This window comes from Vombatus ursinus, unplaced genomic scaffold (genome assembly GCF_900497805.2).
Source record: "Vombatus ursinus unplaced genomic scaffold, bare-nosed wombat genome assembly UNPS02014803.1, whole genome shotgun sequence".
NCBI classification, from domain to species: Eukaryota; Metazoa; Chordata; class Mammalia; order Diprotodontia; family Vombatidae; genus Vombatus; species Vombatus ursinus.
The window spans coordinates 1,078,035-1,105,566 of record NW_020954581.1 but is presented as its reverse complement, the minus strand read 5'-3'; the positions used below and the strand labels follow the sequence as shown (position 1 = coordinate 1,105,566).

Genomic DNA, 27,532 nt, shown 5'->3' with positions numbered 1-27,532 from the left:
ATTAAGTGCCTACTAAGTTGGAGGTATGGGCAGCTAGGTGCCACAGTGGATAGAATGCTGGCCCTGGAGGATCTGAGTTCAAATATGGCCTCAGACACTTATTAGCTTGTGACCCTGGGCAAGTCGTTAAACCCTGTTTGCCTCAGTTTCCTCATCTGTAAAATGAGCTGGAGAAAGAAAAGGCAAGCCACTCTAATATCTTTGCCAAGAAAACCCTAAATGGGGTCACGGAGAGTCGGACACAACTGAAACGTCAATAATAGCACTGTGTACGAGGTATGAGGGCAGTTCAAAGACAGAACAAAAAACAGTCTTTGTATGTTCTGTTGGATGAATACCACATGCATACAAAGAAGCATAAACGTGATCATTTGGGGAGGAAGGAGAGACCATTAACAAATAAGGGGACCTGGAAAAGCACTCTATGGCGGGGGGGTGGGGTGGGGGGGGGTGGTATATGAGCTGAGCCTTGAAAGAAAGTAGAGATTCTACCAGATCAAGGAGAGGACAGAGATCCTTCCAAGTATGGATGTAGGAGATGGAATACTGAGTTTAGGGAATAGTGACAAGGCCAGCATAGCAGGAACTGAGAGCACAGGAAGGGAAATAGTATACATTCAACTCAGAGCCAAATTGTGAAATGTTTTAAATGATAGCTAGTATTTACATAATGATAACTAGCTTTAAGTCTGCAAAGCACTTTACTTGTGTTATCCCATTTTGCCTTCACAATGCCCCTGTGAGGTAGGTACTGTTATCATCCCCATTTTACATATGAGGAAACTGGGGCTCCCAGAGGGTAAGTGACTTGCCCAGAGTCACACAGCTAGTAAGTAACAAAATTCTAACTCTGTTCTTCCTGGCTCCAAGTCCAGTGCTCTATCCATTGTGCCTTCCAGCTGTTTCTAACGCCAAGCTGAGAAGCTTATGTTTGCTCCTAGAGGCAATAGGGAACCACTTAGTGTCTTGAAGAATGGGGTAGCATGATAAATCTTGAGCTTTAGAATGATTATTGGAATGCAGGGGAATTGCTTCTGCTCTGTCAATATGGTATCATGGCTGAGTAGGCTGCTTAAAAAAGAGTAGGTAAAATGACAAAAGGCAATTTATGATCACAAACATATCATACATATGTGTGATCTTGGCACCTGTAAATAAAGAGGAGTTGTTTATTTTTGTGCTAAGAACAATAAACCTTACAGCCATCATGGTTTCAGGCAAATATATGTCATCTACAATAAAAAAAACCAGTAGTTAGCTAGTTGAGAGAGTAATGTTACCCTAGTTGGTTTCAAAGACAACCCCTGAATCTCTTGGGTTTAGCAGAGAGGTAGGGAGAGAAACCCTAGGGAAAGGAGATGTTTCAGAAAGCAGAGGGACCTTCAGAAGCATCTAGCCCAACTCCATAAACCCCAGAGAGTTTAAGTCATTCGTTCCTAGGTCACACAGCAAATTAGTGACACATTTACCATTAAAAAACCAGGTTTCTTCACTCCTAGGCCAGTGGTTCTGAACATGATACACTGATGTCTTTCTTAAATGGCTCCTACGTGAATTTACAATGCATGTTTATTTTGAGTTTTGCTCCTGGTGGCACCTGTACCTTCCAGGATTCAGTTATATATTGTATAGTAGTTGTATCTTGTAAATAACTACAGAGAAAAGTCCTTTACATTTCAGGCTCCTCAATATTCCATTTAACTGGAGACAGGGTGCTTGCTGGCCTATGCTAGTCAGACTGCCCCCCCCCCCCCAAGGTTCATGTATGGCATCTGGGATAAATTTCAGATCCATGGGGCCAGGTGTTCCTGAAGAATTCCTACCTGGCAGATGCAATGTGTGTATGTTCAGTGACTTGGTATGTCACAGATGGCATTAAAAGTCAAATGATCTGACTTTGGTATTTAATATCAGACCTAGGAATAAAGTTAAGACTGATGACTCTAGCTTCTATATTGTTATTGTTATCTTCTTCCCTTTTGATTAATTTTTTTAGGCAAATGGGGTTAAGTGACTTGCCCAGGGTCACACAGCTAGGACCTTCTTCCCTTCTGGCATCGGGTTAGAATGTACTAGTGACCCTGTATTCTGTTGGGTGACTGGCAACAGATGCTCACTTTCTGATGTTTTTGTAAACGATACTCTTTTACCTTTGACTCTATTTACAAAAACAATACTCTTTTACCTTTGGCTTTGAACTAAAGATGAATTTTGGTTGCTTTTTTTTTTTTTAACCAACTACCCTAACTCCTTAATTTGATTTGGACCAAGAGGTCTTAAATGTTTTTATGTCATAGACCCCACTTTGAGGGTCTGGTGAAGCCTATTGTCGCTTGTTCTTCATTCTTGAAGAGGACTGATGACATCAGGAGGGTGATGTCAACTTGTGAGTGAGTTGGATTTAAGTGAGGCAGGGTTGTGCAAAGTCACTGGCCTCAGTCTCTCCTCCAGAGTCACTGGAGTCCAGTGGCAAGATGTAGGTCAGGACAATGGGTGATGGCCCTGGATGCAGTGGGAGACCCTGGCCTTTTTAAGCTGAAGTCCTTCCAAGGTCTTAGTTTGTCTGAGACAACACCCATTCAGTAATTAAAGGTTAGGTAAGAATTGAGGCATAGTTTGCTTTCATAAAAGAATCATTCTGGAGAGGAAGACATTCAGAGCTTCTGGCCAGAACAGAAACAATTGCCATTTACACTCACTCTGAGCCATCTTCTCAGAATAATGGTTCTTTAAAAATTATAACTGAAAGAAATGCTAAATTTCATTTGAAGATTAGTGAAATAAAAGATGCATTTCAAGTTCACATACCTCCTGAAATCTTTCCATGGATCCCTTCCATGGACCCCAGGTTAAGAACCCTCTGACTTAGACTATCATGGATTTAGTGTAAGATTTTATGAAATACTTACATCACAGGGTTGTGGTGAGGATCATAAGAGATCATGTAATGTTAAGTTCTTTGGAAACTTTAAAACAATAGATAAATGCAAGCTATTTATGAACATTATCATAAGGAACTAGAATGGTTATTTAACAGGTAAAAACATGGTTCCTTTAATGACCACACAATACTCAAAGAAGCAACTCAATTTTATCCAAGAAGATGATTGAAGGAAATTAATATTGATATTAGCTATTTGGATTTTGTTTAGTATTACTTAACATGGTATAGCGGTGAAGGTAGCATGGTATAATTGATAGATGGCCATGGAGTCAGGAAAATCTGAGTTCAAATCCCATGTCTGACAAACTGGCTGTGTGACCTTGGGTCATTCACATAACCTCTCAGTGCTCTAAGCAACTTTCTGAGACAATAGGTTGCAGAACAGGTACTGATATTCATTGGTGGAGGGAGTTTCCTCATCTGGGAATTCCCTAGTTCATTGAAATCATAGGTCCGGTCCCTAATCTTAACTCTCGGTACTGCTGTTGTTACTGTGGCATGAAGCCAAACCAATCTATGTCCCAAATTATTAAAATTCACTTCACCATCCGGAAAGAATCTTATCTGTAAATCATTTCAGTCTTGAGTTAATCACCTCTGAAACAGAAATCTATTTTAAAAAAACTGGAGAAGCTATGCATATATCACCATACCTGTGAATAAAACATCTCCACCATCCAAGGTTGCATTTTCATCTGTCATCTCTACTATGTTGAGCTGAAGGTTTTCTAATGCTCCTTTCATCATGTCAACCTGTGGAGAAAAAGAAGGAATTCAGAATCTCAAAAACCATCTTACTATTTCTGAAAAAGAAAACATTTTCTCCTTCTACATGAGCACCTGCCATACAGAAATGGCCGCAATCACTAAGCCCAACTCATTTCCTCTTGGTGGTGAGAAAGAGGAAGTTTTCCATTAGAAACTATTCGTTTTCATCCCTTTCTATCCCAAGGCTAAGTTATTTTTGTAGATACCTCTCCTTAGAAGGGTGTCTATCTCTGAAACACCAATAGTGAACTACGAAAATTGATTTATTCCTTCAAAGGCCTAAGCCCTACCCCCTATACCTGGCCAACAAGTATAGAATTTATTTTAAGACTCTACCTTAGGAATCACATTTGTATGAGTCAATATACAAAAGGACCATCACTTCCAATGGCATTTAAATGCATAAACCAATATGAAAAAAGTTGTTCTGTTTTCTAGTCAAGTTTTTTTGGAGTGTTGAATTTAAAGTGTTTCCATAAATTTGAAATAGTCTTTCCAGTTTATAATCAAATAGATAAAAAAGCAATTCCAACAAATTTTGTTCCCTGTAGATCAGGGAACTGATCTCCATGTAGCCCTCAAAACTCCTAACTGTGGCCAGACCAGATACACATATAATTGGGAAATGTTTAAGAAAATGAATAAAAATACAATAAAACACAGATAATGTTAATTTATGGTTTTCTAAGTCTACATGCAAGCTGCAGGATCTGTTTCTATCTGAGTTTGACACCAATGCTACAGATAATTAACAAATATACAGAATGTGTTCAGGCCAAAGAAAATTTTTGATGCAAGCTGCTTAGATTAAGTCCAGAGAAGAGGCAAGATGCAGAGAGAGGAGTGACTGATGAATATCTATGAATTTGGTCCCTGATTCCAAAGGAATTCTATCACTTTATGTGTTTAGCTTTCTATTACCTACTCAAAACTGATTTGTAAGAGACTGTCAACTCTTTTTTCTACCTAAGTACAAACCCCACACCCCCTAAGAATGGCCCTAAGATGGGCCATTCAGTAGTTGAGCTGTAGCTTGGACAGAGCTGTCTCCTGGGAACAGTTACATGGACAGTTTAATTTCCTGGGGCTAGACAAAGATGAGTTCTCAGTGAATAGGACGGGATTATCTCCTTATAAGAGAAGGTCCACATGGTTTGCATATTATTCAACAAACTCCGTAGTTAATTTAAGGTGTATGTGGCTGTGTTTTTGTTCCCTGAAGTCATAAACCTACAATTTTGAAATGAAATTTTGAATCTTTATAGGAATCCAGAACCCACTCTTCAAAGCACAAGGACATTCTGATCTGAAGCCAACCTGTCATATAGACCACTTCCAGTGCAGTTTACTTAATTACAATACCTAGAGACAGAAACCAGGAAGCCTTTTAAAAATACAGCAATGCCTTTTGAAATACTTAATTTAATACAAGACTTTTCATGGGAAGCAGCCAATTAGTCTAAACATTTTTCTAAGGTCTGCGCTGCTTCCAGCATGGCTGAGAGACATAGGATGAGAAGAAGTAAACAGGGATGGAGGGAAAAATGCAAAAACACCAGAAAAAGCATTCAGCCCTGCCAAATCACAGGCACTGAGTACACACATGATGAATTGTGAATGAAGAGTTCTGTAGACAGAAATATCTCAGAGTGATTTCTAATGTAAGAAAAATATGGAAATACTTTAACAACAAGGCTTATATTCATGCAGGCAAAAAAAAAATACTTTCAAGAGGATACAAAGTAAAATAAATATATCATCTCACCCTCGTTCTGGAACCCGTGTAAAGATTCCACAAATCCGAGTGACTCAGAACAATAAAAAAATTATTTCCATGGAGGAGGTGGTCTTAATGGTGTAATAACTACATCGAATGACCTCTCTCAACAGGAGAATAAGCTATCCTGTGTAAGAGGAAGTGGAATATTTGCTATAATGTGAATGAAAAAATAAAGAAGCAAAGCAATATGTACCATGACTTGTTAAAGTTCTGCTGAACTCTTGGAAATTATGCAGCTGTCTTCCTTTGGCATCTCCACCATTTATGTTAATGGAAAATACACTGAATTGAGAGAGAGCATGAGAATTGTAGTATCGCCATTTAATGTCCCTATTAGGGAAGGGAATGCTTCTTTCACAACCTCCTTTTTTCAGAGACTCAGTAAGAACTTGATCATAAAAATGTAATTTGGCCAGAGAATTCTGCATGCACTGTCTCCAATACAGAAACAATAGATTTTTTTCCCCTGCAGAATTGTAATTTAGTTACAATACCTAAACTGAAAGGGAACTTACAGATCTTCAAGGACACTTCCCTCCCTCCCTGTTTAAAGATGGGAAAATTGAGACCTTGAGAGTGAAGTGACTTCCCCAAGGTCATCCTTCGCAGGCAGGACTGGAATCTCAGCACAGTTCCCATTTCTGTGCTCTGTACCATTCAACTATCTTTGAAATCATCTTATTTTATTCTTGGAGAAAGATAGGAAGACTTATTTGAACTGACACAAAATGAAATGAGCACATCCAGGATAACAATATACGTGATGACAACAACAATGTAAGCAAAAAGATAATTTAAAAAGCTGAGCTATGGGTAATTGAAAAGCCAAAAATTATAAGGGCCTAATGTCTCTTATGTTTTCAGACACAATCACTGTGTTAGTTTTTTTTTGCTTAACCCTTTTCCTTTGTTCCAAGAGAGGATACAATTACAGGAGTGGGGGGGTTAGGGGAGTACAGGACTAAGGGGAGGGGGCCCTTCTTCAATCTTGGAAACTAAACAGGATTGGACCTGGTTATTACTTGGAAGGGAGCCCTGCTTCAACTTCTTTAAAAAGAAAAAAGCGAGAAGAAAAAACCCTGCACTAGGTTCAGAAATAATGTATTCCTGTAACTTTAAAACTATGTCCTCTGAAATTATTATTAATTTTTTGTTTTTAAGCAAAACCTCTGTGGTTTCTGAAAAGTTAAAACAGCTGCCCTGGCATACAAAACCTGGCTCTTGTGCAAAGATAGTAATTTTTTTGTAGCACTCAGTCACATCCATATAAACAATGACATTCTGATCCTTCCACACCATAACCGAGTGAAGGGGAGGGGTGGGTGGGGATGAGAGTGGGATGCTACTTTCATGGTTAGGCTCCATAGGGGACCCTTGCTATTAAAAACAATAACAAAAAATTCCACATTGCTAGTTGTGAGGACTGAAGAACCACATTGCACCAAGGTGACAAAACAGACCCCAAAGCAGTCTTTCGGGACAAGTGGGAGAGGCAGTCATTGGTTGCCCATTGAAAACCACATGCACTTGGCCCCAGAGCTCTGGTGAAACTGACAGACTTCAGCTACAAACAGGCTCCATGTTATCCTGACAGGAATACACGGCAAGCCAGTCATGTAGGCAGCCAGAATGCTAAATATAGCTATAAAAGTGGAGATTGTTGAAGGAAAGAATCCAAAGCCCCAACCTTCAAGGAACTGCCTGTCCTGAGGTCTCATGTCTATGGTTAATGTTGTTTCAATTAACTTTCAGAAAACAAACCCAATACTCCCCCCAAAACCCCACCCAGCTTTTCATCAGGACAGTTACCCCATCAAATGGAACTTAGCATTACTCAGGGTGGAGAGAAGTGTTTAGAAAAAAAAAAAAACAGAATTTCTTCCAGAAGCTGGAATTTGACAATGGGTCATTTAACTCATGAAATGGAAAGAAATTGAAACTATGGCTAAATTAATTTTGTCCTAAATTATCTCATTTTCCTTATTCCAGCCCAAGAAACTGCACACCCTTCTCACTGAGGGATAAGGCAAATACAGGAATAAATATAAGACAGAATGTGGCTCAGTTATATGGAGGAAGGAGACACAGGGGAAGGGGATTAATTCTAACTGAGAAAGGAAATGGAGACAGAAAAATGGCTTTATGAGGGAGATAGAAATTAAGCTTATCCTTGGATTCAAATGGGTGAAAGAATAGAGGAAGATCATTCCAGGCATGGGGATGGAATATACAAGGAGATGGAAAAAAAGGAGTTTGATGTCAAGAAATGACAAACTATGCAGTTTGCCTGGAACACAGAGTACATAAGAGGAAGCAAGGTGAAATTAAAATAGGGGAAAAAAATATAGGTTGGAACCAAACTGAGGAGGGCCTTGAATGCTAGGTTAAGAACTTATATTTTTGGGCTCAGATTCTTATAATCTAGCCCATAGCTCGCAGAGTCTGGCCAATATGATAGATGTTCTAATAAACCTCGTCTTTGCCTGAAAGAAAAAAAAAGAATTTATATTTTATCCTATAGGCAACCAACAGGAAGTCGCTAAAGGTTTTGCCCAAGGGAATGAAGTCCATTAGGAAGGTTATCTTGGAATCTGTGTCAAGGATGTGTTTATAGAAGAGATATACCATAAGGCAGGGAGAGCAATTTCAAGACTATTATAATGGTGTTGGTGAGAGGTAATTACTCCTAAATTGGGATGGTAGCGGTAAAAGTGGAGAGAAAGGGACAGATGTGAGAGTTATTTCAGAGGTGAGGTTGATATGGCTTGGCAACTGATGGGCTTGCGAGAGTGTGAGGGACCATCAAAAGTTAAAAAAATCAAGAATGCTTATTCAGTTTTAAGTCTGGGTAACTGGTAGAAGAATGATAACATTGACCAAAATGGGATATTTAGTAGGAGTAATTGGATGAATCTTAGGCATGTTGAATTTGCAAGATTAGATGGAAATATCTAGCAAGGACTAAGAAATATGGGACTGGAACTCAAAGGAGAGGCCAGGGTAGAGAGACAGAGAGAGAGAGAGAGAGAGAGATTAGGTTGAGGGCATAACTGAAAGTCACAAGTGAGTAGATCAAGAGAGTAATAAGAAGAAAGAAAAGAAGAAAGCCAAGGATGTCTTGGGTGATACCTACACCTGGAGACAACACACGAAAGACGAACCAAAGATCACAAAGAGAGGTCTTAGAGGCAAGAAAAGAACCAGAAAAGATCAGGGGAAAAGAGACCAAGGATGGAGAAAATATCAAGAAGGGGATGGTTGACAGTGTCTCTTAGAAATTAACACGATCTTCGCTTTTGAAATAGCCCAGTATAGGTACAACATAAAGTGGAACAGGCCCTCTCAAAAAGATTTCCTACATGTCACCCGAGAGGCATCCAATATACTTTGGCATTTAATGTGGTTATTAAAAGGAAAGAAACTGTACTTTCTAACTTGAATAACTATTTAGAATATTTTCCTTAAGATTTTTGGTAACAAATATAATTTTCATCTGCATCATCATCATCATCATCATCATCGTCATCATCATCATCATCATCATCACCATTATCTACTATACGAGATGAATTGCCATCACCAGGCTTGCCACAGGATGTTGAACTTTTTCGTCACATCAACTCCTGACAGTTTACTAAGGTACTTGGGGGAGGGTCTGTAATCTACAGTGATGAGAGAATACCTGTACTGGCGAAATCACAGGTGCTTTAAGTATTAAAAAACAAAAATTAAAGATGACTTGTGTCCAGAATAATGGGGAGTTACTAATGTAACGAGGTTTGGCACATGCTTAGACCACCTAAGATGGAATCACCTATATGCAAGATGCTGGGGACCTGTTTCTAGAAGACTGGAGAAATGGAGCACATGTGGACATTTTGTCTTGGCCTACCATGTTGTTTGAAACAGCTTTTTCCCTCCATTGGCTTCATGGCTGAGAGCAGGACAACCACGTGGTGCAATGGATAGAATGCTGGTCCTGGAGTCCCCCTGGAGTCCCCCTGGAGTCCCCCTGGAGTCAGGGGGACCTGAATTCAAATCTGTCATCAGACACTTACTAGCTGTGTGACCCTGGACAAGACACTTAATTCTGTTTGTCTCAGTTTCCTCATCTGTAAAATGAGCTAGAGAAGGAAATGGCAAACCACTCCAATATCCTCACCAAGAAAAACCCAAATGGGATCACAAAGAATTGGCCATGACTGAAACGACTGAACAACAACATAGCTGGAAACATTGGTTATCTTTAAAATGTCCAACAGACATTCTCAGGTGGCTTTTCCTTGTATTCAAGTCTGAGGGCAAATGGGACTCCTTCATTTACAGTTAGTGATACCATGCTATAACGGGGAAGAAACCTGAGGACTGTCTGCTCTCCTCTTCCCCTTTTGGCCATGTGGCCTGGAGAAATAGGCCTGGGGTTTGGGACTTTTCCTTCTTTCTTTTCTATTCTAGGTGCAGAGATATTAGTCTCCATTCTGGCCCATAATCTCAAGCCCTAGGGACCCGGGAGTCCAGGAATCCAGGCTAGGTGATGCAGCCTGTCCAACAGCAAAGCCCTAAGAGAAAGGGTCCAGGGATAATAGCCCAGACTTGAACTTGGTGAGACTAATGCTATGTATGAACTGAGCTAAATTGTGAGCCTCATTCCACTCCCCCAGAGACCAAGGTGATATGGGGTCTGGGGAATTACGCCCCTAGGGGAACAGGGGAAATTTTTGTATGTTTGTTCTTGCTATGGCTTTGAAGAAAATATTCTTTTGTGAAAGCTAAATGGCATTGAGATGTCAGTCACTAGGCACCCAAAATGGGGTACGTTGTAGAGAACACAAGCCATTTGAGGTTGGAGCTGATTTGTGTGACTCCTTCAGGGCATCAGAAAACCCACAAGGGGAGTAAAATGTAGCAGTAGGGCCAGAGCAAAATAATGTTACATTAAATAACTAGAAGATTAGCTGACTAATGTCAACGTTAGATAGATGAATCAATCATATAGGAAACCCAGTCTTGCCCCCTTTCTTTCTCATATCTTTTTCTCTTCTTATCTTACTTCTCCTGTCTTTCCCCTTTGATATTCCCTCCTAAAGGAGTTCCATCTTCCTTTTTATTCTAACAACTTGTCTCTTGCGTGTTTTTCTTGTCCTTCCCACCCATGCTTTTCTGCCTCAAGGTTGCTTAGCTGCCTTGTATTCTGACCTAAGGCTGGTCATCTCCCAAAGGAATAAGTCACCCTCAGACCCATAGATGGCTAAGAAAAGTGAATATTTATAATAGCAAATGCATAATAGCAGTTGAGAATTATTCTTTACTATGGAAAAACAACAAGACCGCTCCTTTGGGCTCTTTCATCTCTCCCTTCCTGCAGAGTTTTAAAGATTATTTTTTGTTTTTATTAGTTGAAAAGATAACATCCATTTTGGCTTGTAACAGCATTGGACTTAGCCCATGGTTCTACACTTGGTTTTAACCAGCTATTTACTATAATCTGTTGCTTGATCTTAATATAAGAGAGACATTGTGGACAATGTTGATTTTAGTGTATTTATGAATCCCAATTCATGACTACGGCTCTTCTATACTCTGTCACCATTTGGTGGCAGTAACTATTAATTAACCAAGTCTTGTTTTTGCTGATAGAATGGCAGGTGCTTTGGCATGTACACAGAAAGCAGTAAGCACGTGTGTTTACCTGAGACTGGATCTCAAGTCTCTAGGTGCCCCTTCTGCTTTGTCTTTCTTTCTCTGAACACAGGTGACCAAAGAGAGATCCTGAGATGGATGTGTCTAGTTTTAGTGGCTACCATAAGAGGTTGAGAGCTCCAGAGTCCTGGTGCTAGTTGCCCAGCAGGAGGCAATCTCCACAACAACTTCTCAGAGGAGAAGATGACCACTACCAGAAGAATACCACAATGTAAAGGATTAAGAAAGTATGTAAAAGAGTTTAGGTAGAATTGTCATTTTTATTATATTGGCCCTGCCTACCCATGAACAATTCATATTTCTATAACTATTTCTATCTGATCTTATTTGTATAAAAAGTTTTTTTTTATAATCTTGTTTATATAGTTCCTGGGTTTGTTTTGGCAGGTGTACTCCCAGGTATTTTATACCGTCTAGAGTTATTTTAAATAAAATAAAAGCCCAAGCCCGAGCGTGGCTTGTCTAGATATCCAGAGTTAAATTCCTAGGACAGTATGGCTCCACCTGGTCTACAATCTTATAAAGTGTTTCATGTTTTAAGAATCAAACTTCCGGGAGAGTATTTTAGAAGTGGTGGCTTATTGTTTTACATTTTTAAGTATTTGTCAATGTGTACTTATGAGTCTTTTGTGTTTGAAGCATTTATTTTGTGGTGGAGGAAACAAATAACTGCTTTATACCTGACATCAGTTACTTGATACATTAAGTAATTTTCCAGCAGACAAACAGTTAATCCCTTTTAGGGGAGACCCTGGATAGCGTTTCCACCTAAACTTTATTTAAGAATGTTCCCCCTCCAGTTCTGCTTTGGGATGGGGGTATAAAGGAACTGGGGAACAGGAGAAAAGCCTCATTCCTTCTCTTTGGGATCAGGTTTCCTCCGAACCAAGCCCAGAGCTAAGTGCCTTTGGTGAGAAGACTAGTGTCTTCCTTCCCTTCCCTTAGCCCCAAGGTTGCAGCTATATATGCCATCTCATTTGATCCTCATAATCACTCTATGAAATGAGTACCATTATCATCCTCACTTTACAGATTAGGTAAATGAGGATCAGAATGATGAAGTGATTTGTCTAGGCTAATCCAGCTCATAAGTGTTAGAGGAGAGATTTGAACTCAGGTCTCTGACTCACAAGTCCAGTATTCTGTTGACCATATCACACTGCCTCTCCTATCTCTGCACATGTCTAGCCCAGCAGAATAGAGGTGTGATAATAGTAGCTAGGTGGCACAGAGGATAAAGCACAGGGCTTGGAATCAGGAAAATTCATCTTCTTGAGTTTAAATCCAGCCCTGTATGACCCTGAGCAAGTCACTTAACCCTGTTTGCCTCAGTTTCCCCATCTGTAAAATGAGCTGGACAAGGAAATGGCAAACCACTCCAGTATCTTTGCCAATAAAACCACAAACGGGGTCATAAAGAGTCCAGCAAAACTGAAATACACAACAACAGAGCTTCACTAGTGGCAAATTGGCTCCATTGAAGTATTTTACTAGATGTGTGACCCTGGGCAAGTCACTCTGAATCTCAGTTTCTTTATGTGTAAAATGAAAGTTGAACTCAGTGACCTAGAACATCTTTTCTCGATCTAAATCTATGCGCCTGGGAACTTTTTGTTGATCTTACCTTGCCTTTTAAGCTAATTGGGGCATGCTAATGATGCTATTAGGAGGTTGACGCTGGAACATTCACTCTCAGGTGAACACTATTTGGTAGATTCATAGCTCACCTGGAACCTGATGTCATCTTGAAGTCATGAAGGATTTCGCAGACTCCTTAATTAATGGTTGTCCTTAATAAATCTCTGCTTTCTCTGTTAATGAACACACATTTAGGCAGGGCAGTGGTACTTAAATTGTGCATATCCCCACTTGATCATGTTAATAACATATTCTATTTGTTCTGCATATTATTCAATTCAACAGTAGTTATTGAGCATCAACTATGTGCAGAGTGCTATGTTAGGTGCTGGAGATGGGGATGCATAAGATTTTAGCATACGATAAACGCAGGCGTTCTAGCAGAAGCTTTTCAGGATGACCAAACTTTGAATGGTGGGGGTCACTTGAGCCAGGCACCTTTGGTGCCTTTGTACCTTTAGGGTAGGAAAGCTGTTCAGAGAGAAGGCAGCATAAGCTGACCCTAGCAATAGCTAGTCAGCTTCCTGGAATCAGGCACCATACAGTGTCCCAACTGCACATCTCTCCATATTCTTGGATGCTGTGTTCGAGTGAACAAATAGGAGAACGTGTTTAACATCATCCAGGATAGGGGATACCCAGGTTAGCTGTTAAAATTGGGTCGCCCAACACGGCCTATTCTCTCTACTGGCCTCTGTACTCATTTACCCTGTGAATTAAACCACTGTGTACAGAGGCCATCTGGGTCAATGATACTTCATTCCTTCTGTATCACTTTCTTAAATGGTAGGTAGAAGGGTTAATGCAATCAGCCTAGAATCCTCTGGGGCACCCCTGGTGCCCACTATGTCCCATTCCCCCTGTGTTCTTCTATACCTCAGAGTTCCATTGCATTTTATTCTGACAAATGCCATGAGAAATTTGAGCAGGGACAAAACCCTTCCAGCTGAGGGGACCCGAAAAATCTTTCTTGAGGTGGCAGCACATAAGTTGGGTTAGGAAACAAGAGCTCAGACAAGTTAAATGACTTGACCAATGTCACATCAGCCTTCATGGCTAGTAAATGACAGAACTGAGACTAGAGTACAAGCATGCAAGCTTCTGCTCTGTCCAATATACCAGGCTGATTTGCCCAAGGTCCCCTTAGACATTATTGCCAACATCAGGCTTAGGATAGAGTCCTTCCATTTTGGGCTCTGGGCACTTAAGTCTACTGAGTTTTACAAGGTCATGTACCAGAGGGACCTTTGGATCCACATTCTCTTCATGTTTGAGATGAATGATACTTCTGTGGATTAGAGACTTTGGATACTAAATTGTACCCTGGTTAAAGATCCTGGGTAAACAGGATACAGAATGTAAAAAGCTTGCCAGGAATGTTCATGAAGGCCAGCATGCATTTGAATAATTAACCCTCAGTTTTTAGCTCTTAAGAAGGTTGGCACAGGGGGACAACTGGTTCCCTTATGTTGATTAAATCGGGGGAGGAAACCCTTCATGAATCACCATATCTTTTAATTAACTAGAATCCTTTTCTATATTTTATCTTTAGGAGACAGGAGTAAATAACAATAAAACAGGCTCTTAACAGGAACTCAGTTAAAAAACAAACAAGGAACCTTTTGTAGAGCACACCCCATACATTCATTCTGATTGTCTGAAACTTTTACAGCTATATCTATCATACTGTGTAATGAAAATTGAAATTTAGAATGACCCTGGGTCAGTGAAATATCTTCAATCACTGATGAAAGAAATTGTATCTTCTAGGCTAGTAGCTTAGATAAAAAAGTAGAAATCTGAGGTGGTACCTAGTGATAAGGGATAGAAATCAAGATCTTGGATTTGGAGTCTAAAGATCCCAATCTGTACTTTAATTATGATTATATGATTTGATATTTGTACACTATTATGCAAGTTACTTGGGACAAGTGATAATTTTGATACAGTTTCATTTTGTGACTGCCATGGTCACACGTATGTACTTCTACTACCATGAGACTGACTCAGAATGTGTGACCTGGAGCAAATGAAACCAGATTTGGCTGGTTTCCCCGTCTTTAGTTCTCTTTCAGATGAGTGCTAGATGTTGTACCATACATATTTCCTTTTTGTTTTATTTTTAGTTCCAATAGTTTAGAGAATGAACATTACTCCAAGAAAATGATGAAAAAGTTGTAGTTCTTGAAGAGCACACTTCAATAACTGTTGGAGGTATTGCAGGGGCTATTACTGAGGGGAAGTCAAGTATTTCAAGAATCATTCAAGCCTACACTGAAATACAATAATTTACACCAAAACACAAAGGAAAGTGTAACTAAACAAAAAGCAACACCAAGAGTGACAGATTATTGCTTAGAAATAGCCTAATTTATCTTCAGAAGGCAAGCAAAGGCTTTTAGAGGAGCTAGAAGTTGGATGGGTTGTTATGATTTCTCTACAATGTAGCGAACATTCACTGGAAGAACAGCAAAAAAGACCAGAAAAAAAGTTGTTAACCATTGCTACAGGAAAAAAAAAACTGTCGTAGAAAAGTTGATACAAATGTTGAAGCAATGAAGATTGGAAAAAGTTAATTTTTAATTGATGAAATTCACTTTTTCATTCAAGACTATTTAAAAACCACTGTCAGATGAAGTGCAGGTGACTCTAGAAGAAATGAGCATCTTCAACAAATTGCAAACCATCCATCCCTCAAATGGGGATTTTTCACTTCCAGGGGGTCTAGAAGTCTTGTTCTCATTGAAGAGGTGAAAAATTCTAATAAATCTATTGATAAACCTAGAAGTAGAATTGTTCTGAACTTGTAAAAATTCTCAAATAAGATGGGATACTGCAACCAACATTGTGCCATGTGATATGCCATGAAAAATTAAGAAATGTATTCAAGAGATAGAGATAAGCATGTTTCAATGGCTTGGGGATTCACCTGATTTAAAACCTACTGAAAACCAACTGGGCTACAATTAAGGTTAGACTTGGAAAAAAGGAGCAGTTCATCAAAGGTAAAATTAGCATCCAATGTGATAAGTGGTTTCATAATGAAGAATTAAGGAATATATATTAAAAATCTTGTAAATTGTCAAAAAAGTGATTGTAGCAAAAGAAGGACATACTGCATATTAAAACTGTTAACGATATAAGAAGGAAGGGAACAAGCATTTGTTAAGCACCTACTATTTATCAGGCACTGTGCTAAGCATTTAAATATATTATCTCATTTCATCCTTACAACAACCTTGAGAAGCAGGTGCTATTATTATCCCCATTTTACAGTTGAGGAAATTGTGGCAAACAGATGTTAAGTGACTTGCCCAGGGTCACACAGTGATCTGATGTTGGATTTGAATTCAGGTATTCCCTGATCCACGTCTAGTGCTCTATCCACTGTACCACCTAAGAAGTTATTTTACTTTGCCCCAGTTAATTTGCATACCATTAGAATAGTGCTCTATGCTTTCCCATACATCACCTCATTTGATCCCAAGAGCCAACATATAAGGCAGATTGACGTGTCATTATCCATGAGGAAATGAAAGCTTGGTGGGGTTAAGTGACCTGCCCCATGTCACACATCTGGCAAGTGGCAGAACTTCCATAATACTTTCTTTGGCATGCCTAAACTGAAACTTGTTATATTCAGATGAGGAGGATCCATCATCACTATGCCAAGGTCACGGTCTGAGATGGGACACATGCAATGAACACGGACTAATCTCTTCCCTTAAAGATCCAAACTAAGGGGAATAAAACCATAACACACAGAACTTTCTGGACAATAACCCATTGGGGTGAGTGCAATATTAGACTTGGAATCAGGAAGACTTGAGTTTGAATACCATCTCATACTCTTGCTAGCTATGTGACCTTAAGCAAGACATTTAACATCTCATTAAGCTTCATTTTTCTCATTTGTAAAATGTTGGATTTGATGGCCACCAAGGTCTGTTTCAGTGCTAAAGCCATCATTCTATGATTTCAGCTCTGCTATGTGACCAGAGGCAGCTAAGTGGCAAAGTGGGTACAGTTAGGCTCTCTTTAGGCTACAATTCCCTCCTCTTTGAGATCTAAATGGATGATTCCTCTTGATAATACAAGTTGTGCGACTGGAGACAAGTCATCTAAACACTCTCACCTGTAATTTTCACCTCTATAAAATGAAGAGTTCGGAATATACTTTCCAATTCATCAATATATAACATATATTAATATATGTGACTTATATTTGGGAGCTCCTTCCACCAATGTGGATAAAACCCATCCAAGATGTCCTAGATAAGTCCTAGAGGGTTGCTGGAGGCTTGGTGAAGTCTTCTCTTGGGTCACATACAAGGACTGGGATCTGAACCAAGGTCTTTCTGACTCTGAGACCAGCACTCTCTCCACTATGACAGGCTGTTCTATATAAGCAATAGATGAAGACAAATAAAAATGGGTTGGCATACTAATTCAGAGAAATTTACATTATGCTCACCTAATGAGATCTATCAACAGGCATGTCTTTGGATACACACTGATCTCATTATACACCTGATACTTACTCATCTTGGCAAGTGAAAGGCTATCATGTACTTTGTGAAAAGGCATTTGCCACAATACTGGAAGTGGCAAAGCTAATGTAAAAACCAAATTTCTAAGCCTTTATGAGTAAAAGCACCAAAATTTTAAAATCTCAGAATCTCAAAACTTCGGAAAAACAGACTTTATAGGATCACAGATGCTCATGTCTTGAAGGAAATGGACCTCATTAACGAGATGAGAATATGCTACCCAAATCACACTAGACCTGACTGTAAATATAAACTGCTAATGAAGGCATTCATTTCCTGCGAAGTAAAGAAAGTGCCGAGTGTGGAAGGATTTCATATGACAATTTCTGCTCTTCTGTCTGATTAACACAGTAACCAAATGCCACGTCTAACACTAAATCAATGCTGCCTTAAAGAAAAAAAAAAAGATCCAGACCTGCGATTTCATCATGACATGGAAATTCTGGTATGGAAATTTTGTTCACCAATGCATATCCAAAAACTCTTCTAAAATCTATAGTCTTGAAAAGACTGGTAAGTGATCTGCTCATCGTCAGTGAAATACTAACATGTAGCATTCATTGGGAACGTAATGAGCATTAACTTGTGGAATTAATCATCTATGCCCTGGAAAACATCATTATCTTTATTCTACACATAGGAATTGTAATCAGGAAGGAAAGAAGCATTTATTAAGCATTACCGTGTGCTAGGCACTGTGAAGCACTTTACAAATATTATGTCACTTGATTCTCACAACAACGTTGGGAGATGAGTGCTATTATTACCTTCTTTTTACAGATCAGGAAACTGAGGCAAACAGAGGTTAAATGATTTGCCAAAATCACACAGCTAGTATCTGAGGTCAAATTTGAACTCAGGTCTTCCTGAGTCTAGGCTCAGTATTTTAGCCACTGTGCCACCTAGCCGCCTCCAATAGCAGCTATACCTGTGATTTCATTAGAATAAGGAACTCATAGAGGAGGAAAGTCTCTCTGTCAAAGCATGTCAGTATCTTTGCTGCAAGTTAGAGTCTTAGAGATCTGCCTAGGATACCAAGAGATTTAAGCCACTTGCCTAGGACACGCAGCCAGTAGAGTTTGAACTTGACATCGAGGGTGGCTCTCTATCCACTATGACGTACTACCTCTGCAAATAAATAAATAAATAAAATGTAGCACCCACTCTGCACTGCTTCCTCAACTCTCATTTGCATTGGATGGTCAGATCCCCTAAGAATGTCTGCCTCCTTCTCCCTGAGGGATTTGGGCTTATCTACTATCATTTGTGAGCCCCCATCTGGCATGCCAGACTCTGATTATCAGTTAGTCAGCCAGAGTTTATTCACTTGTAAAAAAGGCCTTTCACTGTTATTGTTCCTCCTTCCTTTCAAAGAGGACCAGAGACATTATGGAGTGATGTCTTGACTTGCACGTGAATTGTATCTAAGTGAGGCAGAGTTGCACAAAGTGGTCAGCCTCCCTCTTTCTTCCAGAGTCATTGAAGTGCAGTGGCAAAACAAAAGCCAGGATGACTGGTGGTGGCCCAGGATTCAGTGAATGACCTTCAGTCAGATGTCTGACCAAGCTCTAAATGCTCCACAGTGTCTGCTTTACCTGCTTTTATGGCCATCGGAACAAATTGTTCTTACCTATTCTGCCAAGGGAAATCTTCATATCCTTGGGGTAGACATTCCCCTAACTCACCCATTGGTTACTCTCAACCTGATTTAGCCCATCTGTTGACACCATTTTACTGGGGCACGGCCACTGTACGTGCTACGCCTTCTTGGAACCACAGGTGACAGTTGGGTGACGGGTGGACCCCAAAGGTGGGTGAGCAGCCCTGAAAAGGGCTCAGCAAGCCCTCACACCAGAGGTGTTGGTCCTCCCTGAACACCCCTCACACCCTGGGTATTTATTAGGGTGGTACATTAAGAACAGTTAGCACAAAACAGTTCTCCAAATAGGGAGCTCATTCATTCTTCCCTTTCCCACAAGGCCACAGGAAGAGTGGACTCAAAACTTGGAGAATTCAGGGAACAGAGGGTAAAATTCACAGCTCTGATTATTAGAAATCCTTTTTTTCCTTTCCTGGAGTCTTTGTTAATTTCCCCTTAGATTTAGCTCTCTTCTGGGCTCCTAGACTCACTCTTCTTGTAGAGACACAAAGTCCTGTCTTTCTTTAGCGTGTCTAATTTGTCTTTAACGTGTCTTTCAAATCCTGATGCAGAGGTTTCATTGGCCACTGCTACAGGGGGTCAATGCAAATGACTCTGGTGGGAGGGATCTTTATCTTTGACTCTTATGAAATTTGTAAGATTGTCCTCTGGTCAATGCAGGGTGAGGGAGAGAGTGATTCAATCCTCCTTGCTACCCTCTGGTCATGGAAACAGGTGTCTGCCTCTTCAAGCTCTCCAAGACTTGACCACTTTTCTTTTCAAATCTCTTCTCTGCTAGACACCGTCCTATATATGTCAATTATTTCAACAAAATCCCAGTACACTTCTAGTGTGTTACCAGCTGATTTTATCCAATACCTCAACAGCACTTCCCTCCTCCAAAATGGATTAAAGACTTATTTTCACCTTTGTTTAGATCTTTGATTGATTTATTGATTCAAGAGAGTTTATATAAGACTTATTCATACCTACTTTACACATTTGATTGAGTGATTCAATAGAGATGTCTAGGCCTTTTGAAACAATAGGGTGAGGGGGTGAGAACTCTTCCTCATTCCTTCCAATGATATTCATAACATGTTGGGGTTTACAAAGCATTTTTCATATATCTCATCAGATCTTCCCAACAACCTTCTGAGGCAGGTAATGCAAATGTTATTATTCACATTTTATGGATGAAGAAACATACTCGGAGAGGTGACCTCACTTATTATCCAAGGTCACACAGCTAGGAAGCATGGTAGAACTTTAAGCTAGGTGTTCTGACACTAAGACCAATGTTCTATCTACCACAGCCTTCTCCAAAATAATTAAGAATGAAGGATCCAAAGCTACAACTCCTTGGCGGTTGAAATTCATAAATTCCCATTTATGGAATCCATGCTTAGACTATGGAAATCATACTGCGTCTCAGAAAGTTAGAAACAAGAAGGAAAACAAATAGGAACATACCCTTAGGGTTATATTACCACGGAGAAAACAAATAGGACCAGAGCAAAAATAGGAATAGATTGGCCCCCTTTCTTCACAAGGTTACAGAGGATCTCTATCCCATAGTACCTTCGTAAGGAAACTAATTAAAAGTCTCCCTTCTTTTCTGTCACATTACTGTAAGGTAATAGGATCACAGATTTAGAGTTCAAAGCAACCCCAGGGGTCATAGTCTATCTCCTCATTTTACAGATGAAGAAATATGGCCCAGAGAGGCTAATTAACTGGGTCAAAGTCACCTAAGTGGTAAATAGCAGAGTAGGGGTTTGAACCTAGGTCCCCTTACTCCAAACCCAATGTTCTTTTTAAAGTATCATCTTGTTTCTTGTACTTTCTTTCCTGAGAGAGGGTTAGAAATGATTAACTTTCAACTGAAAAAAAAATAAGCATGAATTCTCCTTCCTATGTCAGCCTGGCTCTCATATGTATAATGCACTGCTTCTAATGGTCCGTTTTCTGGTTGACTACAATGGAACAATACCTGCATTGTGTGTGGGCACAGAGGCAGAACAAAAAATATGCCATCACCAAAAGTCCTGCATTTTTTTTATTGTATTGGAAATCAGGGAAGTCGACAATGATGGATTATGAAAAATGTAAAAAACATCAGAAAGTTGAGAACGTGGAAACGTGTTAACACACCTCACGTAAGACAAGCGCCAGATGCCAGAATAGGGGAAATGGAGTTAACTTTCAATGTACTAGCAAATGGTTATATTGTAGATATTTATAAAAGAGAGATGCCTGTAAAGAAAATATCAAGTCTTTAGAAGGTCCAAAGATTCACTGCCCATTATGGACGCTTAATCATGCAACATGTAAGTAATAGTAACTAACATTCAGTAACTTTTAGGAATTTAGGAATAAGAACTCCATTTTCCATCAGTAGTTCTGCTTGGTTTCAACTCCACAGAACATCAAGCCTCCTGGTGCCCTCCCCCTCGGACCTCCCCCACCCTCCCTGCCCCCAGCATTCTTTTTTTTAAAATTAATTTATTTATTCTTAGTTTTCAACATTCACTTCCACAAGATTTTGAGTTCCAAATTTTCTGCCCATCTCTCCCCTACCCCTATCCCAAGATGGCATGGATTCTGAATACCCCTTCCCCAATTTGCCCTTCCTTCTATCACCCCCTCTTTGCCCCCAGCATTCTTTTGTGTATTCTCTTCCCCCAATAGATTTAAAGCTCCTTGGGGGGGGTGGGGAATGGTATTTTTTTTTCTTATTTGTATCCTCAGTCTTTAGCACAATGCCTGGCACATAGTAGGTGTTTATTGAATTGAATTAAATTTGTAAAGTCCTTTATGGCTTCCTACAGATTTCTTAGATTCTAAGATAATATATTAAGATAATCATATGTTATAAGATTATACTATATATAATTATAAGATAATACTATGATTTTATATTGGAGACAGTTGGGTAGCTCAGTGGATAGAGCACTAGGCCTGAAGTTAGGAAGACCTGAGTTCAAATATGGCTTCAGACACTTCCTAGCTGTGTGACCCCGGGCAAGTCATTTAACCCTGTTTACCTCAGTTTTCTCATCTGTAAAATGAGCTGGAGAAGGAAATGGCAAACCACTCCAGTATTTCTGCCAAGAAAACTCCAAATGGGGTCAGAAAGGGTTGGACGTGACTAAAAAAAAAAAGACTGAAATATGTCAAACACTGCACTAAGCATTGGGGACACACAGTCTTCTGTAAAATATAGCTAGCTACTCTAACCAAACCTAAGCAAATTGTCACTAGGCAAAGGGTGCCCTCAGAACCACACTTACAGCAGCCTCTCCAGCTGAATAATAACTCATTTTTTATTTTTAAAGTTCTCCAGATACTTGTGACCTCTACAATGTTTTTGGCCTTTTTGTCTCAATTATCAACAATTCCTCTTGCCTGATCCAGCTTCTTGTTTGTCCACAGTAGTGGCAGGATCAACAGAAGAACGGAATGATGTCAGTATCTGTCTGATAGGTTGGCACATGCAGAGCTGCAGAGAAAAGCAAGCCCCATTCTGTGGTTTTGTTTTTATCCCCTTCAGGTCTTGCCAGGTAGGGAGACAGCTTAAGGCTGAACGTTTAAATCTCCACCAGACCATCTAGCTTCCTCTGTGATTTCAGCAAGTCACTTGGCCCCTTTTACTGGCTTCTAGGTCTTGATCCAAAAGGGACAAAAGTCAGGGAGATCCTGCCAAAGACTTGGGAAGCCTTGAATCTGAAAAACTGAAGGGTATGCTAAGTTGAAACTGATGTAATCACATCATCGCATCATGGCTGTTAAAATTTACTGGAAAAATTTACTGTTGCTATCAAATGGTTTGGTTGTTATCCTATTTCTTAAAGTTAGAAACAAAACCACAGACATCTTTTCTATTCAAGGAGGGTGTGGTCAGACCTAGTACATGTCTCAATCCTGTTTTGTAGGATTAAAAAAGGAGACTACTGCCAGTACATTTCACTCAGGCTTAGTTGCCATTCAAATTAAGGAAAGCATTGATTTTTCTATTAGGCTTCTATTCACATGTAGTCAAGGACCCCAATTATTCAATACTTGGATCATTCCCACAGGCCTTCAAGCAAGAATCCACCTAAACTATATTGCATTTTGTGTTAATTTTGGGGGCAGCTAGATGGTGCAGTGGAAAGAGTACTGGGCCTGGAGTAAGGAAGACTCATCTTTGTGGGTTCAGATCCGGCCTCAGACACTAGCTGTGAGATCCTGGGCAAGTCAATGTGGAACTTGGGCTCTGTAATGACCGTATTAACTAATTAAATGTGTTAGAGCTTCCTTTTTTCACAAGGGAACCAGACAACAAAGTAGCCAACAACTAGCCAATCAGGAGGACTTCTGAAGCCCAGGGCTGCTTGACATACCAGTGATCCTTTGTGAGTAAACTTTAGTTGAATCTTGACCAGCTCAAAAAGAGAGCAGCAAACATCTTGCTTTCTGATTTAGCATTTACAGATATCTTCTCCCTAGACCTCCACTTCCCACCTGACTCCCCAATTTATTGTATTTCTCCCTTAACCTCCACTTAGCCATAAATCCCTCAAGTGGGTATAAGTACCTCACCCTTTTCCACTCCCTTTTGAGCAGCTGAGAACTTTATCTCTCTGCTCAAGCTAGCAAGCTCTCTTCTCAGACAATAAACGCTTTTGTAATTTTTGTAAACTGTTATCAAACTCTGGTTCATTCCATATTCTCCTTTTGGACCTGAGGTTTCTTCTGTTTTAGCAGTTTATAGGGGTTTCTTCTGGTTTAAAGTTAATTGATCTTAATATCACTTAATCCTGTTTGCCTCGGTTTCCTTATCTGTAAAATGAACTGGAGAAGGAAATGGCAAACCGTTCCAGTACCTTTGCTAAGAAAATCCCAAATAGGGACACAAAGAGCTGGACACAACTGAGAAACAAGTGAACAAAAAAGACTCCATCTAAACTATTTTTCATGTATAATTTTTTTTTGGTGAGGCAATTGGGGTTAAGTGACTTGTCCAGGGTCACACAGCTAATAAGTTCAAGGGTCTGAAGCTGGATTTGAACTCAGGTCCTCCTGACTCCAAGGCCAGAGAGCTATCCACTGTGCCACTGCAAATATCATGGTAAAAAAAAAAGAACACATAGTCCCCTTTGGTAGTTAATTTCAATATTCCACCCCTGCAGATCCTTTCTTGATTGATCAGTTCCTCTTAGAACCCGGTTTTAAGAAAGGATTCATCCCAATTATGTTAACACCTTCATTCCTTACCCCACCCTTCTATTCCTGATTCTCTGGTCTTTCTCAAACATGTTCCCAATCAAATCCCTGCTCCCTTCCTCTACTCCCCTACTTTCCAGTGCCTTTTTATGTATTAGCTTCCTCCACCAGAATACAAGTTCATTGAGGATAAGGATTGTCACGCTTTTTGCTTCTCTTTATATCCCCAGAACTCAGTACAGTGCTTGACAGCATAGTTGCATTATTGCTCAGTTGTTTCGGCCATGTCTGACTCTTCCCGACCCCATTTGGGGTTTTCTTGGCAAACACTCTGGAGTGGTTTACCATTTCCTTCTCTAGCTCATTTTACAGATGAGGAAACTGAGGCAAACAGGGTTAAGTGACTTGCCCAGGGTCACATAGCTAGTAAGTGTCTGAGGCTAGATTTGAACTCACAAAGATGAGTCTTCCTGACTCCAGGCTTGTTATAGAGTAAGCACTTAATAAATATTTTTGACTTGATTTTAATAATCCACACAGCCAGGAAGCTCTGCCATAGCTCTACTTCTATTTTTCATGAACCCCCAACTGTGGCAACATAAGGCAATACTTTTTGGTTCCCTTGATCTCAGTGGAGAATGAAGTACATCTGTTCTAAGAATCCTTCATCTAATAGCTCTTTAAAGAATTAGAAAGAACTCCCTTTTAATGCTATTTGCTGCAGGGGACAAGACTAACACCCGGTTATAGGCTAACCATTTTATCTCAAGCTATACTTTATGTGGTCAGTTTTCCAGATGATATGATTAGAGGAGTCATATATCTGAATCTAAGAAACAAGAGAAGCCATGTTGAAGTGGAATGCTCCTTCTCTCTAAAGGCTATTCATTCCACAAACTCAGCATACTCCAATGCCAATCTTCAATATTTGAGTTTAAATTTAATTCAATGTGACTGCAGTAAAAATGCCATTCACTCTACAGTGGTTTATAGTTTCAGAAGGCTGTGATATGCATTATCTCATTTTACTTTGACAGTTGAGGCAGCCAAGACAGGAATTATCATTTCCATTTTACAGAAGAGGAAACTGAAGCTCAGAGAGGTTGTGACTTGTCCATAAGTCACACAACTGGTATGTGGCAACAGCAATCCTGTTTTCACTCCACTCTTGATAGTGATCGAGGGCCTTTCTTTCCTACATTTAAGTGTTTAATTAATTCCTCTCCTAGTTCTAAATGTCCTCTGAGGTATACCTCTTTGTTATCCTCTACACACTCTCTGAGGATACTATAGTCTTACAGATCAGTACTAAATGGTACCTAGAGAACAGTGGTAATGCTTTTAATTATATTCTAGAGACCTGAGAAAGTTAATCTACCTCCTAAATTCCTGAAGTGGGAGCTTGAGGGGTGGGGAGAGAGTGGGCCAAGAGAATTTAAACCACAATACTATCTGGCTACTATCTTGACATTATTATGTCAAGAAGAAAGGCTTTATGGTAATATATTCTCAATGAGACCGTCTGGTTAACTATATAATGGCAAGAAGGAAGCCCTCGTATTAACATATTTTCAAGGACCAGAAGGTGACGTTAACTATATAATGGCAAGAAGGAAGGTCTTACGTTAACATATGCCCAGTGAACAGGAAAGTCTGCTTAACTATTATAATGCCAAGAAGGAAGGCCTTACATTGCTTTTTAACAACAACAACAAAAAATAATATCTGGAAGGAGGGCTTTGCGTTAATATACTTTTTTTTTTTGGCTAGGCAATGGGGTTAAGTGACGTGCCCAGGGTCACACAGTTAGTAAATGTGTCTGAGGCCAGATGTGAACTCAGGTCCTCCTGAATCCAGGGCCACGCTCTATCCACTGCACCACCTACCTGCCCCATTAATATACTTCTAAAGATAAGGTGAGGTTAACTGCATACGTAATTATGTATGTTAACTAACTTATCTTAATGTATTTCAATGATGAGAAAATCTGCTTAACTATATAATGTCAAGAATACTTAACATTATCTATTAATAACAATAAGGTCTGCTTAAGTATATAATGCCAAGAAAAAAAGCTTTAGGTATCCTATATCACTTAAACTGGACAGTAACTCTAATGCTTTTGATAGCATAGTCAGAATTTTCAGAGTTGGGAAAACAGCAATCATTTTTTGGGTCCGAGTGTCAACTTTTATATTATTGAATTTATTTCTGACAATTTTTCGAAACTTTATTTTTGAGAGCACCATGTATGACCCAGTAAGTGTTGCTGTTGACTTCTGTCCTGCTGATTCTGGAAGTCCCACACTAAGCACATTCCTGCCGGGAGGTGGCATGCGTCTAATCCATAATAAATCTGTTTGAGAGACCATGGAGTTGAGCCAGATCCGGTTCAAAGAAAAAGACAAGAAACATGGCCCGTGACATTTATGAGAATCTAATTCTATCGTGCCCTACATCATAAGAAGGGAATCTTTTCCAATGTAAGGTTATTGTACTTTGACAATTACTGGAAACTAGATGTGAAGTCTGAAGTCCTTCCAATTTTTTATTCATATTGGCAGCTGGTCTTAAAGTGAATATGTTTTCTGTAAACAACCACCACAAAATATCGGTGAGAATATGATCAGAGGTCAAAGGTAGAAATGGACTTTTTAAAAAGTGGAGAGAAACTACAAAGGAAAAAATTTCACTCTGCTTTTTAAAAAAAAAAATTTATATTCTGGGAAAAGCAAAGCTCATTAGGCAGGTGATAATTAGTTTTTCTTTGGTAAAAACCATTCAGTGGAATGTTTCCACAAAGAAAATGCTATTGAACTGCTATCATCTCATGCAGGTGATGGCACGTCTGCCCCAAACAAGATAATGGAGAAGGTAAACCTCTGGTCACTTCTGTTTATACCAGTAAGAGAGACAAGGGGGAAGAAGGGAAGGTAATGAACATTTGTATAATATCTACTCTGTGCCAAGCACCATGCTAAGAACTTTTTACAGAGATTATCTCATAAAGCAAGGGCAGCTTCTTAAAGCTAACTAGGCATCATGAGAAGATAAAGGACCTGGATTCAAATCCTGACTCGTATCTGTGGGTCGTCTCCTCATCTGTAATACGAGGGCTTAGGGCAGGGGTGCCCTGAGGCTGATTATAAAATTTGATGTAAGAGCATTTACACCTCAGAAACAGACAAGCACTACAAATCAGGGCTTGATTTATTGTTCTACTGATTGTCTAGATAACTTAAGAAATTGATGGACAAAATAGGAGTTTTGGAGAGCTTGTTATTAAATATTTACCAGCATACCCT

The 27,532-nt window shown here is 39.6% G+C and overlaps 1 protein-coding gene across 2 annotated transcripts in view; it reads right to left on the bottom strand.

Annotated features, from left to right (window-relative positions):
* DDAH1 (dimethylarginine dimethylaminohydrolase 1) overlaps nucleotides 1-27,532 on the bottom strand; it is a 199,758-nt gene that overhangs the window by 57,608 nt on the left and 114,618 nt on the right. For both annotated transcript variants that reach the window (XM_027873947.1, XM_027873949.1), the window contains exon 2: nucleotides 3,598-3,697. In XM_027873947.1, the coding sequence (XP_027729748.1) occupies nucleotides 3,598-3,697 (100 nt within the window). The remainder of the gene's footprint in view (nucleotides 1-3,597; nucleotides 3,698-27,532) is intronic.